Genomic DNA, 15228 nt, shown 5'->3' on the forward strand with positions numbered 1-15228 from the left:
ATCTGGAACTGAAAGTCTTAAAATCAAATATTCAAATAAAAAAAAAAAAAGAAATGACAACTTCCCTGGACCTCAGCTTCTTCAACTGTAAAATGAGGGGGATGGAATAGCTGGCCTCTGAAGTCTTGTCCAGCTCTAGAACTATGATCCCATTTACATGGCCTGGTCTGGCAGCATGATATTGTAGTGATGGAGGACTGCAATTATCTGGATATTTGTTAGTTTTTCTCTTACTCTTTCTTTCTCTCTCTGTCTCTTTCTCTTATTCTCTGTCTGTCTGTCTCTCTTATTCTCTCTCCCTCTGTCTCTCCCAAAGCAAAGCAGCTAAAAATTTCTTGCTTTGCCTTAAATATCATTTCATCTTTCAAAAAGTAGAGATGAACTTCTCTCTTGGACTTGATTCTCATCAACAAGAAAGAGCTAGACTTTGAGGTAGAAATGATGGAAACTTTGTTGGCAAGGAACATATTGATTCCATATGATAATTTATGATTAAGAAGGAAACAAAAGCTAGGCCTAGGCTGACATGTACCATAGACTTTTGAAGAATAGATTTCAAAGAGTTCAGAGACAAGACTAGAGGGAGAAGTCTCTTATCTTCCTGGAGAATGTATTAAAGACAACAGACAATCTCTTGAGATTTATTCATTTGTGCAGAAATGATATTACCAGAAGGAAATTTAAACATGTTGCCAATAATTATGCAGTGTTGGGCAAGAAGCTGAAAATCATAAGAGCACAAGTTATGTTTTTTTAACCACTGTCCACTGAAGGCAAGGGCTGGAGAAGAGAAAAACTAATTAGGAAAGTGAACAGCTGGTTTAGAACATGATGGTTGGTAATAGGATTTGGATTTCTGGATCATAGCATAAACTATATGGATGACAGTTTCCTGGCCAGAGATGGAGTAAACCTAGCAAAGATTGGTAAGAGTGTGTTTGTCAGATGATTTGCAAATTTAACTAATAGGACTTTCACACTAATAGGAATGAAGGAGGGAGAGAAAATTGCCTATGTTTATCTCACACATTAGACACCAAAGAGGTGTCTAATACAATAAAGGCAAAAGAATGGTAGTTGAGACACCCAGAAGTTCACAGGAGACAAAATCCAAGGAAGGTACTAGGAAGAAAAGCCACGGTCTCAAATATAATGCCCAGAGTTTAGATAACAAGCAAGACCTAAAGATTCTAAAGAACCAGAGAGGGAAATACGACCTCATAGGTATTCACTGGAACTTTGTCAACAGGCAAGAGCTAAACTAGTAATGATAGATGTCAAGTCTTGCATTTTGGTACAAAAAAATCTATCTCAAAAGCACATTATGGAGGATACAGGATAGTTTTTGTGAAAAGGGTCTGAGGAGTTTATGGGACTATGCGCTTAATATGAATCAGCAATGTGATAGGGAAGCCGTAAAACCTGATGCAACTTTGGGCTGCATTAAGAGAGGCATGGCTTCTAGGAATATGGAGATGACAATCCCATTGTACCCATCTGGAATGTTGTATTCAGCTCTGGTCATTACAGTTTATGAAGGACTTTGATAAACTGGGTAGTATCCAGAAGAGGTCAATCAGGAACTAGGGGGGGTTAGTCTAGAGAAGAGGAGACATGGGTGAGACATGGTGTCTCTACTCATGTTCTTTCTTTTTAAAAAAATTTAATTTTTCCAATGAATAATAATCCATTTTTTCTCTTCCTCCCACAATTCAAGAAGAAAAGAAATAGCAAATGTGCGTAGTCAAGCAAAATGAATTCTCGCATTGGCCGTATCCAAAAAACACATGTCTCAGTCTTCACCCCGAGTTTACCTTTCTGTCAGGAGAGCTTGCCTGTCAGCATGCTTCATCACTGGTCTTCTGGAATCTTGGTTGTTGATTGTGTTGATCTTGAGTCTTTCACAGTTGTCTTTAAAATGCTTTTTCATTTAATTTGTATAGGTATCCCTCAGGATACTTCCTCTGCCGATGAAGACTGGCACCTTCTCTGCCTAGTACACTGAGAAGTTAAGTCACTTGCCATATCACACAGCCAATGTGTGTCACATGCAGAACTTGAACCCAGTTCTTTTTCTTTTCTAGAGAGAATTCTGTTTGGATCATAACAGAACCAAAAAGGCAAATAGTGAATTGAAACCCGAGATAAGTAAAGAGATAAAAGAGAATAAATTCCAGTGACAAGGCTGAGTAAGCTAAGTTCCAGGGTGCTGAAAGAGCTTGTAGATGTAATTGCTTGGCAATTGACAGTGATCTTTGAAAGACTGTGTAGAAAGGAGTAGTTATCATAGGAATGAAGAAGTATATGTGAGATAATTTCCCCAAAAGAAAGGGAGAACATTGAGTAAGCTAATTATACCAAGTATGTTTGGCTTCAAGTCTTGGCAAAATCCTAGAACTAATTTTAAAGTAATAGTTAGTGCTCATCTCAAAAAAAAAAACTATGGGTACAAAGACCAGCATGGTTTTATGAAGAATATTGGCAGACTGACCTCACATCCTTTTATTGTCACATTTACCAAACTGGCAGATTGGGACAGTGCTGTAGATACAGTTTAACTAATTGAGGTTAGCTAACAAAGCATTTGACGAGAGTTGCATGCTGACCCTGCATATGATATAAGACGAGGACTCCATAATGCCACATACAGTTGGGTGGTTTTAGAGCTGTTTAGTTGACAGGACTGGAAGAATTGTCATCAGTGTTTCATTATCATCTAGAGGAAAGGCCTCCAGTGGAGCTCCCTTGGGATCTGTGCTTGGTCCTGTGCTGCTGTTTAATCATTTTATTAGTGACTTGGAGAAAACCATAGCTTGTATGCCTGTCAGATATGTAGATGACACAAAGCCAGGAGGGAGCACTAATACTGGGGGACAATCAGGATCTAAAAAGAAATTGAAAGGTGAGAGGGTTGGGCTAAATCTAATGAAAGAAGATCAGTCGGGTTAAACACAAGGTCTGCCATGCCGTTTCAAAAAATCAACTTCCCTAGGACAATATAAGTGAGCTACATCCATGTGGGAGAAGGTCTAGGCTTTTTTTTTTTTATTAGACTACAAGTTCATTGTGACCCTGAACTATTGGAAATTGGGCCCGTTAGTAGAGACAAGGTATTCATATAGATTGCTGAGCTCTCCCCTGGTGCAGCTTATATTCAGAGTACCGCGTGTGGTTGTGGGTGCCATTCTTTAGGACAATGAGAAGAAGAGCTTGTCCAGAGAAGGGCAGCTAGTGTGGAGAAGGGGCTAGACAGTATTCAGATCTATTCAATTCAACAGGTAGTTAATGAAAATCGTTGGAAGGAGCTGGGGATGTTTAGGCTGGAGAAGGCTTTGGGGGAACATGAGAACTGTCTTCAAGTTTTTGAAGGACTGCCATGGAGAATAGGGATCAGATTTGTTCCTTTTGCTCCCTAAAGTTCTGAATTAGGAGCAACAGGGAGGGGGAATAGTTATAGAAAGGTGGATTGATGTAAGGAAAGAGCTCCTTCCAATTAGAGCTGTCCAAAAGTGAGATTGGCTTCCTTAGGACATGTGTATTTTTCCTCACCTAGGGTTGAAGACCTCTCTTGAGGAAGGCTGTACAATCACTTACAGGGATGTATGTAGGGGAAATTTTGGTCAGGTACATATTGGACTAGAGGGCTTCAGAGATCCCTTTGCCACTTGTTCTGTGAAACTCTGAAGTCTGCCCCTCCCCCTGAAAGAGTCATTTCTAAAATGGCTTGAACGAAGATAGCAGTTTTATGGGAATCAGTGTGTGATGACCCAGGGGTACAAGGCTTGTTTGGAAGTCTGTGACTGTTACAACAAACAGATCTGTTTCAGAAATCTATCAGTCCTGCCTTGTGTATGAGAATCCTTTTGATTCAAGTCTAGGCAAATGGGAAGATAGTGAGAGAGGTAGATCAATAATAAGCTCTCCCTCTTCACAAACCAGAACTCTTCAGGGCACAGGAGACAGGGAACCTAACTATTATTATCCCCATTTTACAGAAGAAGAAAATAAGTCTCAGAGCAATTAAGTGATTACCCACGGCCATACAGCTAATGAAGATTGTACTGAGCTGGGAATCCTCTCCTGATTCCAATTCTGGTATCCTCATGATGTCACATTGTCCTTCATAGAGCAAGAGTTGTGTCATAGGCTGGATGGTGACTCTAGAATGTGGGATGTCAGAGCCGCCCACTGGGTGGGCTCTTTAGATCACTGACCATAGAATGACAGCACAGGAAAGTATCCTACATAAGGGTTTCTTAGCCCACGGTCGTGAACTTGATTTTAAAAATGAGTAGATCACTGTGTTTCAGTATAATTGGCTTCCTTTGCAATCCTATATGTTTTATTTTATTAGGCATTTAAAAACAGGATTCTGAGAAAAGGTCCATAGGCTTCATCAGACTGCCAAAGGGGTCCAGTACACAAAAAAGGTGAAGAATCCTTGGACTGGAATAATCACAGAATACAGAGTAATTGAAGTAGGAAGGGCCTAGGAGATCATCAAGGTTAACTGCATGATTTTACACTCTCTAGGGAAAAATAAAACCAAACGACCATTCAGGTAGCTTCTTATCAATGAAATCCTATTTCTCAGGTGAAAAATAAAAGTCTACTTACGGTTCCTTAATTAAATAAATTGTCCCTGGAATGTGATGCTTCCCGAGGTTCAAGCAGGCTAAGGGATTAAAAGGACTGTTTACTGGGGCTGGCAGCTCTTGGCCACCCAGGCAAGAGGCTTGGGTTCTCCAGGGGCCAACCTAGGGAGCTCACACTGTTCCGCTGATGAATATTTCTGTGTTCCTACATGTGGATTTATGGCTCATAAAAATATGTGCTGTCAGACTGAGCCCTGCAGAGCTTATCTGAGGTCATTCAGCAGTAGCAGGCCTGTCCCCCTCCAGGTTATTTTAATCACTGAGTTTTGCTGGGGGAGTGAGGGCTCCTGTTCTCAAAGGAGATATCAGTTTATAAATATGTCACCCTGGTAGCTGATGAGTTTAACAAACAGGGACACAAGGGTGAATGATCATAGATGTAGAACCGGGAGGGTCCTTAGAGGTCACTGAGCCCAAGTCCTGCAATTTGGAGCTGTGGAATCAAAGGCCCGGGGAGGAACAGTGACTTGTTCAATGTCACACAGGTAGTAAAATCAGTGGCAGGGCTGTGGTCGAAACCCAAGACCTCTGACCTCCAATCCAATACTTGCTCTTCTCTGCCGAGCTCTCTCCTACATGGTCTGTTTTGGCCTAAAGAACCAAGGGCATTCTAAAGAAGGGAACTTGTATAATTCTATGAGGAGGCAGCACAGAATGGTGGAGAGAATGGTCTTAGCCTCAGGAGATATGTGTTTGTGTACTGACTCTCATGTTTACTGGCTATGTGACTCTGGGAAAACAACTTTCCTTATCTCTATCAATTTCTTATTTGTAAACTGTGACTCAATCAGCAAGTGTAATAATACCCAACCTACCTTCCAGGGCTATTATGAGGAGAGCACTTTGTGAGATTTCAAAATGCTCTGATGCTAGTTCTTCTATTTTTAAAATAAAATAATGAAACTTGTAAGTCTACATACCACCATCGATCCATGAACTCCTTGATGTAGGCAGTCCCTTTGCCAGGAGAGCACAGGTCAATAGTAGTAAAATGCTCCCCTTTCTGGATTGGAGCCAGGGCTGGAAGAGGTTCTGAGTATACCCTGAAGGTATCCTGCTTTGGCCTAAATAGACAGAGTGTATTGGACTTGAGAGTTAGGAAGATCCATGTCTTTAATAGATATGACTCTAGGCAAGTCACCTAAGCTCAGCCTCCCTTCTTGATCTGTAGAATGAGGAGATTGTACCCTCAGTTCTTAGCACAGTTCTTACTAAATGCCTGACTGATTCCAAGGTTGTCTCTCTTTACCACTCCCGCTCCACTCTGTTTCTCATCATAGTACTAGCTAATTAACAGGAGTAATTATTATCATTAGTAGTAGTATTTAAAAACTTCAAGGCTTTGTAGTTTCCTGAATGTGTGCCCTTCTTCTGTGACGATGGATCACAGCCCCTCTATCCTCTTCACCTTTAGTAAGTTCTCTGCCCCTTCTCTCCCCCTACTCCCCATGCTCCCTAATCCTTCTCTGGAGAGCCAGCTTTCCAATATTGAGCTTCCTTACCCAAGCTAGACCAGTCCTTCAATGACAGACACTGGACCAGAATTCAGAACCTGTCTGGCCAGGCTTGGCAGGACCTGCCCGAATTTATACTCCATTGGAGAGCCCAGGGTCCCTTCCATGTCACATATGCCAGAGGACAACTTTAGTGGAGAATTAATGACCATATCCCCATGAATATGTGATTGTCTCAATGAAGGTACTTCTTCCAGTAAGACCTATTTGACCATTGTGCACGAACTTTTCCCCCAGGGGGTGAGCGCAAAGCATATGGGTCTTTCCCTAGTTCTCTTTCTCTCTCTCTGGCAATTGGGGGTTATGTGACTTGCCCAGGGTCACACAGTATCTGAGACTGAATTTAAACTCAGGACCTCTTGACACCACGAAAGGTGCTCTATCTACTGCACCACCTAGCTGCCCCTCCCTAGTTCTCTTGACGTTTTGTATGGACCAGGGGAGACAATATGACTATTGTTACTTATCCTGCTCTTCATACTCTGCCAGTCCATCTTGTAAGAAGTAACAGTATTGCATTAATATGGAAAGGCAGTGTACTGTAGTGGATAGATAGCTGGTGTCAGAGTTAGGAAATCCTGGGTTCAAATCCTGTTTCTGACACATCCTGGCTGGGCCACCCTCACTTAAATTCTCAGGGCACCAGGCAATCTAAAATTAAGTTGTAGAGAAGGGACTGATCTGCATAGATAAAGGTAGTTTCTCACTGGGAAGTCTTTATACTGATGAATATGTACACATACACATACACAGAGACACACACATGCACACACATATATATGCATAGCAAATGCACATACATGTATAGATATAAATGCATATGCACACACATAAATATAGGTTGTATTGTGGGTATATATCTATATACACACACAAATACATGTACATACATACATATATATATATATGCCAGATTGTGGGCTCATCAGTATAAGGAGTTCCCAGCAACTATGTATGTATATGTACATGTATATATTTATATAGATGTATGTATATTACAGATGCCTTAAAAGTCCTATATACATATGTGTCTCTTTCTCTTATTTTTTTGATAACTTTTTTTTATATCATATTGTTTTCCAAATATATCCATCCCACTTCCTCAACCTAGTGAGCTGACCTTTATAAGCATAATTAAAAGAGACAAAAATTCAGCAAAACAACATATCAGCTGTATCTGATAATATACGCAGTAATAAACACCTGCAGTGCCCTTCTGCAAAAGAGTGAGGGAATTTTCTCAACTCTTCTTCAGGCCCCAGCTTGGTCATTATAATTACATGTGTAGCTTTTTAAAGCAATTTTATTTTATATCGATTGTCTCACTGGTCCTTACAACAGTGCCATGAAGGAGGCAGGACTGGTATCATTATTATCTGTCATTATCATCTTCATTCCCATTTAATGGAGGAGGAAACTGAGGTCCAATGGGTTGTTCCAGATTATACACTACATTGGAGACCAGGGTGAATACAGAAAGCTGGTCTCCTTACTCATAACGTGGACCCCTTCACACTAGATCGCATGTTAATGTTATTATTTTCTCTTTTGGTATTATTCATTGCTCATGCTGGCCTCTCTCCTGTTAGGTGAGGGCCTTTGTACAGCCCCCCATGAAGGGGGTGGTGATGGAGACTTTCGGCACAGGCAATGGACCGACCAACCCTGACCTTCTTCGGGAGCTGAAGAAGGCCACAGAGAGGGGAATGATCATTGTCAACTGTACCCACTGCTTACAGGGTTCTGTGACCTCAGACTACGCAACTGGCATGGTGAGGGCAGGTTAGGTTGGGGGCAGAGCCAATACTGGTTGTATATGTATGATCTGCCCAGAACCATGGTTTGGGCACTGGCCAGCTGGCTCAGAAATATTTCCTATGAGTCTGAAGTAAAATTATATGCTCAGGAAAGGATCTATTGATATACTTGTGGAATGCCAGAATGAGGTCTCTTAGAACATTAGAACACTTTTTAAAGTGAAAGGTAAGTGTTTATTACATTATAAAGAGGAGTATAGGGCAATGAGGCAGTCTGGAAGTCTTCTATTCATGTACTATATTGGTAACAAAGGCTTAATGTTAACACTGAAGACCTTTACAGAGCTAAACTTTTTTTTTCTCTCTCTCTAATATATATGTCCATTCATCATTTAGAACAGAAAACATAGAATATCAGATCTAGAAGGGAATTTAGGGATCATTAAGTCCAATTTCCTAATTTTCCAGATGAGGAAACTGAGGACGAGAGGAAGAAAATGCCTTGATTGGGGTTACAGTCTGTTACTGGCAGGGTTAGGATTAGTACCTAGCTTTCCTGACTTCCCTGGTTCCTCCTGGCACACCACAACCATTACATAACTCATTCTCTTATTCCTTACTTATTTGTTGACTCTCCCATCTCCCACCCCACATGACACTTTCCTTTCTTCTTCTTTCTTTTTCAATAACACAGAACCTTCACATTCCCCAGTCTGGAGTTTTAGACTGAGTGTGGAGTACTTCCAGTTTCTCTAGCCTGGCCAGACGTTGTTTGGGTGGTAGCTTTCTATTTCAGCAGTGGTGGCATTAGCCATTTGGGCTCTGAGCAGAACCACAGAAAGTTTTTAGGAGTAGGAGGTGAAAAAGTGGGTTGTTGCCAGTCTGAGGAACCAGGAGAGCCTTACAGAGCATGGGATGTCTTTTTAGCCTCATCTCTCCTTGTTCTTTATAGGCTTTATCAGGTATTGGCATCATCTCTGGGTATGATATGACATCTGAGGCAGCCTTGGCCAAGCTCTCTTACGTGCTGGGCCGGGATGACCTGAGCCTGGAGGAGAAGAAGAAGGTAAATATCCTGTTAGCCTGTGGGCTCCCTTAGACATGTGTTTGTGTACACAAGTGTCTGAGGGTGTATGAATTTGAATGAACTGGTGTCCATATGGATTTGCGAATGAACATGTAACTGGATATAAGAAGATCCAAGCACAGGATCTCAGAAGGAATCTCAGAGGTCATCCAGCTGAACCCAAACATAGACAAGAATTCTCTCTATAACATTCATGACAAGTGGTTATTTGGCCTTTGATTGGATGAGTGCTACTGATTCAAAAGTTTTCCTTTATGATGAGCTTAAAAATGCCTAGCCACAACATTCATCCATTGTTCCTAGTTCCACTGCCCAGTGTTAGTTCTCTTATCAGTCAATAAGGCATTGTATTAAGCACTTACTATGTCCACCAGTATGTTTAGGGAGTATGTATGCTTATGTGTCCCATGTGTGTATTTCTCCTTTTGTTTTTGTTATGTCTGTGTATTTGTGAAAGTGTGTGTTTTGTGCAGGTCTCTTATTCTTATTTCTGTGCAGAATGTTTGGGTGTAGGAAGATAGATCTTATAGTAATCACTTAAGTTGATAGGAAGGGAGGGGTTCTATTGGGCACAAATGAAAAGGGAATATATTTCTGACATGAAGGAAAGCTTGTGGAAATGTAAAGAGACTGGAGATGTAATTTGTGGATTTTGTTGGTGTTCAAGCCCAAGAAGAACCAATGATTTAATATGTGAGCCTAAAAAGTTAACACAACCATGGGCATTCTTGCTTTTTTTTTTTTGGAGGGCAATTGGGGTTAAGTGACTTGCTCAAAGTCACATAACTAGTAAGTGCGTCAAGTGTCTGAGGCCAGATTTGAACTCAGGTCCTCCTGACTCCAGGGCCGGTGCTCTATTCACTCCAGCACCTAGCTGCCCCTAACCATGGGCATTCTTATGGAGTCCAGAATGTGGGAGGTGATAATCTTGCTGTTTTCTACCTTGATCAGATCACATCTGGAAAATTATGTCCAGTTTCTGAATGCCATATTTTGGGGAAGGATTTACTGGGAAGATGAGAGGACTGGAAATAGTGCCCTATTAGGCAGTGGTTGATGGGACTAGGGATGTTTAGCTTAGAGAAAAGAAAATTTGGCAACTAGGGATGCAGGGTAGTAAAGCATTGTTGTCTTTAAGTATCTGAAAGGATATCATGTGAAGAAGAATCATACTTTCTCTTCTTGGTTGCTGAGGGTGGACCTAGGACCATGGATTGTCTCAGGAGCAAATTTCAGCTGGGCATAAGGGCAGCTCTAACAGTTAGAACTGTCCAAAGGTGGAATGAGCTGAGCTGCTTCTGGAGACAAATGACTCCCCTCATTGCAGGTCTTCCAGCTGAGACTGGATAAGTGACTCCCACTGGGTATTGGAGGAGTCATTCCAGTTCAGGTCTGGGTTGGATGAGAAATTTCTAAGATCTTCTGATTCTAGGCAACATTTCCTCTTCTTCAGCTACTGACCAAGAACTTGAGGGGAGAGATGACTTCCCTGCTTAAAGATGTCCAGGTCTCACTTCGGGACAGCAAGTTTGTCCAGTTCATTGCCAACCTCCTCTACCTGAACTGCAGCCAGGTGAGAGCTCATCTGTGACTGGTCCTATAGCTTTGTGAAACCTGGGGACCTTACTGACTATCCTATCCCACCACTCCTGGGAACTGAACAACACTGTCACTCTAGGTTAGGGAGAATTGGCCTTTATCTCTTACAGTTGTATTCACAATTCACAGTTACTTTGTGGTACTAAAAGGCCAGGTGAGGAAAATTATTCTGGTCAGCTCTGAAGGGCAGAACCAGGGCTGATTCTTAGTTCTTCCAATTACTAGCTATATGACTATGCACAAGTCTTTCTTCTCTTTGAGCCTACAGTTTCCTCATCTGTAAAATGGGGACAATTCTCACTACTTACCTCATATTGTTGTTATGAGAATCTAATGAGAGAATGGGCATTTGCCTTGAAGAACCTTAATGTGCTGTATTATTTTTCTAGACTGTAAGCTCCCTGTGGCAATGCCCTTTTCTTTTACGAATATTTTCTCTCTCTGGTACCCAGCTCAGTGCTTTGCATGCAGTTAGCACTTAATAAATGCTTGTTGAATCACATGAAATTGAATTTATAGGATTTTAGAGCTGGAAGATACCTTAGAAAGAATCAATATTAACCCCCTCACTGTACAGGTGAGGAAACTTGAGGCCCAGAATTTTACCTAAGATCATATATGAAGTTAGTGAGGAGAAGAGAATAAATCTCACATTTCCAACTCATGGCTTAATTAAAAAAAATTTTTTTTTCTGTCCTTGAAAAGTTCTAGTTTAGGTTGAAATACGACTGAGCAAGAAGGGGAAGGGATTCCTACAGTGGGATTATGGGAGGCTATTGGAAAGACTTGCTTACATTCAGAGTAGAGCAGGTACAGGTGACAAGTTGGAATCTTGTGGCCCAAATGCATCTAATCTCACACTGACAGATGAGAATCTTTTCCTGGCTCAATATTTCTGGTGCCTCAGAATGAGAAGACAGAGGTTTTTTTAGATTTCCTCTCCTTCAGCATCTTTTTTTCTGTTTAAAAGTAGATGATTTTTTGATGCTTATTTTCCTCATTTTAGTAACTTCACTGCTTCCTCCTTACTCCCACTATAGAATTCTTCCTACCTTATAACAAACCAGAGCATTTAAACAAAACAAACCAACACACTGGCCATTCCTGACAAATCCTGTCTCATTCTATGCCTTTCCACCTTTCTACCAAGAGGTGGGAGGCCTGCTTTATCATCACCAGCCAATCCTATGAAATTGCAATTGTTCATTCCATGGTTCAGGGGCTGGTGGTGGCTTTTCTGTTTTATTTTATTGAAATAGTTTGTTTTTGCATCACTTTAATTTTTCCTAACTTATCCCTCTCCTTCTTCTCCCTGGCTGTAAAATAGGTTTAACAGTAGCACCTACCTTGCAAGGTTTTCGTGTGGATCAAATGAGATCATATTTGTAAAGCACTTACTGTAGTGCCAGCCACAGAGTAGGGGCTATATGAATGCTCATCCCCTTTTCCTGTCCCCTAATCCTTTTGTAACGAAGAATAAAAAATAAAGGAGAAAAACCGTTCAACAAAACTAATTCAAAACATCTAATATCTAATGTCTTTCAGAGGTGCTTTCCTTTACACTATTGTGGTCTTAGAATAAGTCCTGGTTTTGCTCATGTCATTCTGGGTCAATTCATACAAGTCTTCCCAAATTGTCCTGAATTGCCCATTTCTTACTATGCAATAATAATCCATTCCATTCACATGGCAGGATTTGTCCAGTCATTTCCCTAGATGATGGATACCTTTGTTTCCCATTGTTTTTCTATCACAAAGACTATTGCTATAAATTCCTTTCACTCTTTTTTCTTTCCTTGGGATAGAGACCCTAATTCAGTTTCTCCACTGAGCCAGTTTTCTGAATTCATGGGATATGCATATTGAGCATAGTAAGCTAAACCTTAAAAAGAATCTTAGAATGTCAGCTCTGAAAGTGTCCTTAAACATCATCTAGTCTGATGGTATCAAACTCAGATAGAACCAGATCTCTGAAAGGCTCATGTTGACTTAGAAAACCACAAATTAACATTATCTGTGTTGTATTATATTTTTACTTATTTTGTTAAAACATTTTTCACTTGTACTTTAATCTGGTTTGGGCAGCACTCATGAGGCTTATGGACCTTGAGTTTGATACCTGATTTAGTACCGTTCCCTCATTTTATAGATGAGGAAACTAAGTCCCATGGTAGGGGCAAGAGGGACTTGCTTTAGTCACATAATGAGTCAATGATATAACTGGTACTAGAACTCAAGCATTTGGATTTTCCTTGGGATATATAAGCCAAGGCTCATCACACTACACCCACCCTATCCCTTTCCTATCTAGATATTTGAGAAGAGCCGATGGGACAGACACTTTAGAGCAAGCAATCCTGAATCCTCTGGATTATTGGCTCAGTCCTTCACCCCCATTTTTTCTGGTTGGATAAGACTCTTGTCACTGAGCTTTCTTCTTCCCATACTCTTTCCTTTTGGGTGATGAATGAATGAATGACAAAAGCATTATGAGGTGATTACTCATATCTGAACACTGCTAAGTACTAAGGGGATACAAATGGGAAGTGACAAGTCCCGGTGGTTTTTACCCAGCTCATATTCTGAGAAAAGGAGATGAACACATTTAGGTGATATGAACCATTTCCAGATTGAATGCTCAGGATCACAGGAGGAAGGCTTTGCCTTTTTGGGTAAAGCTTTTAGAACTGTGGAAAGCATGCTGGTTTTGGGATCAGAGGACCTAAATTCTGTGACTTTTGGCATATCAGTTCTGCTGTCAGGGCCATCTGTAAAATGAAGGGTTGGACTAGCTTTCTATGAGCACTCCTAGGTCCCCTTCTGGCTCCATATCAGGTCCTTCTATGGATGAATGTGTGTATTACCAAGAGCATTTTGACAAATTTAATTGATATAGATTCTCTGTCACTTTGAAAACCCCCTTGCCGTTAAGGATTGTTTCATTCTTTGTTTTTGTATCCCTAGTACCTAGCACAGTGTCTGACACACAGTAGGTAGTCCATAAATTCTCATTGATATCCCCCCTCATACACACATTTATTTGTTCATATATATATGTGTGTCCCCAAAATCTTTGTAACACGAGGGTGGTGGTGGGCCTGCCAACAAGGGCTCCCTCAGTGTTAATTGATGCTTGCCTGTGGTAGATTGCCAGATGAAAGGTGCCATTGATGTCCACTGTGTTATTATGGCTTCAGTTATTAGCTACTCTTTAATAGAGAGTGGGACTCATGATGCTTTCATTAGCTTTGTAATCAAGGCTGGGTTATGGGAGCTTGATGCAGGTGGCTAAGGACGGTGAGTGGGCAAGAACCTGTGCCAGTCTGTATTACAGCACCTTGTTTTCTGTATTTGCTCCAACATTCCCACAGCAGGGTTTAAGATGTGGCCAGTGAAGTCTCTGACCACAGAATGTCACAGTTGAAAGGCACCTCCGTGGCCATCTCAACTAGTTCCACCCATAACTGAAAAGAGAATTTGATGACTGGGCAGCCAGTCTCTGCTTGAGGCCTCCTCAGAGGGGAAATCCTGCTGCCTCCCAAGGCAGCCCAGCCAGCTGTGCGATAGCTCTCATTGTTTGGAAGTTCTCCCCTACATCAAGCCTCAGTTTGTCTCTTTGCAACTTTGAACCACTGTTGCTAGTTCTTCTCTTTGTGACCATACAGAAGAGGTCTGAGCCCTTTTTGAAGGCCAGCATATACCCCCTTAGTCGTCATTTTTCCGGACCAAATATCTCCAGTCATTTTTATTTAAAAAATTTTTTGGAGGGGGAAGGCAGGGCAATTGGGGTTAAGTGACTTGCCCAAGGTCACACGGCTAGTAAGTTTGTCAAGTGTTAGAAGCTAGATTTGACCTCAGGTCCTCCTGACTCCAGGACCAATGCTCTGTTCACTATGCCACCTAGTTGTCCTTCAGTCATTTCTGTAGATTCTCATATGGCATGTGCTTGATGGTGACTCTCCACCATTTTTGTTGCATGTGGGGCTTTGAGGAGTCTTAGGAGTAGCAGGTGAAGTGGTTGGCAGTGTGGGTTCCTGTTATCATTATTACTTAAAGAGAAGTTTCACAACGTAGGGGAAAATACCCTGCATATGAGAACCAGAAGACCAGGGTTGGCATTCTAGGTCCTCCACTTTATAACTACTGCAATGGCAAGTCATTCAACCTCTTTGTGCCTCAGTTTCCCCATCTGTAAAAAAGGCAATACAAATAGCTTACACAAAAAGGCAAACTGTATTGTAATAGAGATGTGCAGTTTCAGGTACAATCCTCTTTTTTTCTGTTCTACTTTATATATGGAAACTCACATCTTGTTTGGTGTTGTCCAGGTTAGAGTCAAAAGAAATAAAATTTTTAAATGTCCTTGGACATCCTGTTGTATAATAAAATTAAAATGTGCATCGATGACAGTGGTTTCCCTGTGACACATGGGGTTGTTGTGAGAAAAGTGCCAGGGAACCCTTAAAGACATGAAAGGAGTGTGAGTCATTTTGCTGTATGGTTTATAAAATACTTTACTTTTGCCATCTCATTTGGGCGTTTCATTGGCCCCATGAGGTAACCTGTATGGGGACACAATGTTTTGACCAGGCTTCCTGACTCTGGAGCCTGTGCTC

General features: G+C 41.2%; 1 protein-coding gene across 1 annotated transcript in view; it reads left to right on the top strand.

Annotated features, from left to right (window-relative positions):
- ASPG (asparaginase) overlaps window positions 1-15228 on the top strand; it is a 129583-nt gene that overhangs the window by 68604 nt on the left and 45751 nt on the right. The window contains exons 8-10 of the mRNA XM_069103813.1: window positions 7759-7941; window positions 8879-8992; window positions 10467-10586. Coding sequence (XP_068959914.1) covers window positions 7759-7941; window positions 8879-8992; window positions 10467-10586 — 417 coding nt within the window. The remainder of the gene's footprint in view (window positions 1-7758; window positions 7942-8878; window positions 8993-10466; window positions 10587-15228) is intronic.

Source organism: Petaurus breviceps, unplaced genomic scaffold, assembly GCF_028583685.1.
Source record: "Petaurus breviceps papuanus isolate PSGF00001 unplaced genomic scaffold, PetGlider_PUasm1.0 64, whole genome shotgun sequence".
Lineage (NCBI taxonomy): Eukaryota > Metazoa > Chordata > Mammalia > Diprotodontia > Petauridae > Petaurus > Petaurus breviceps.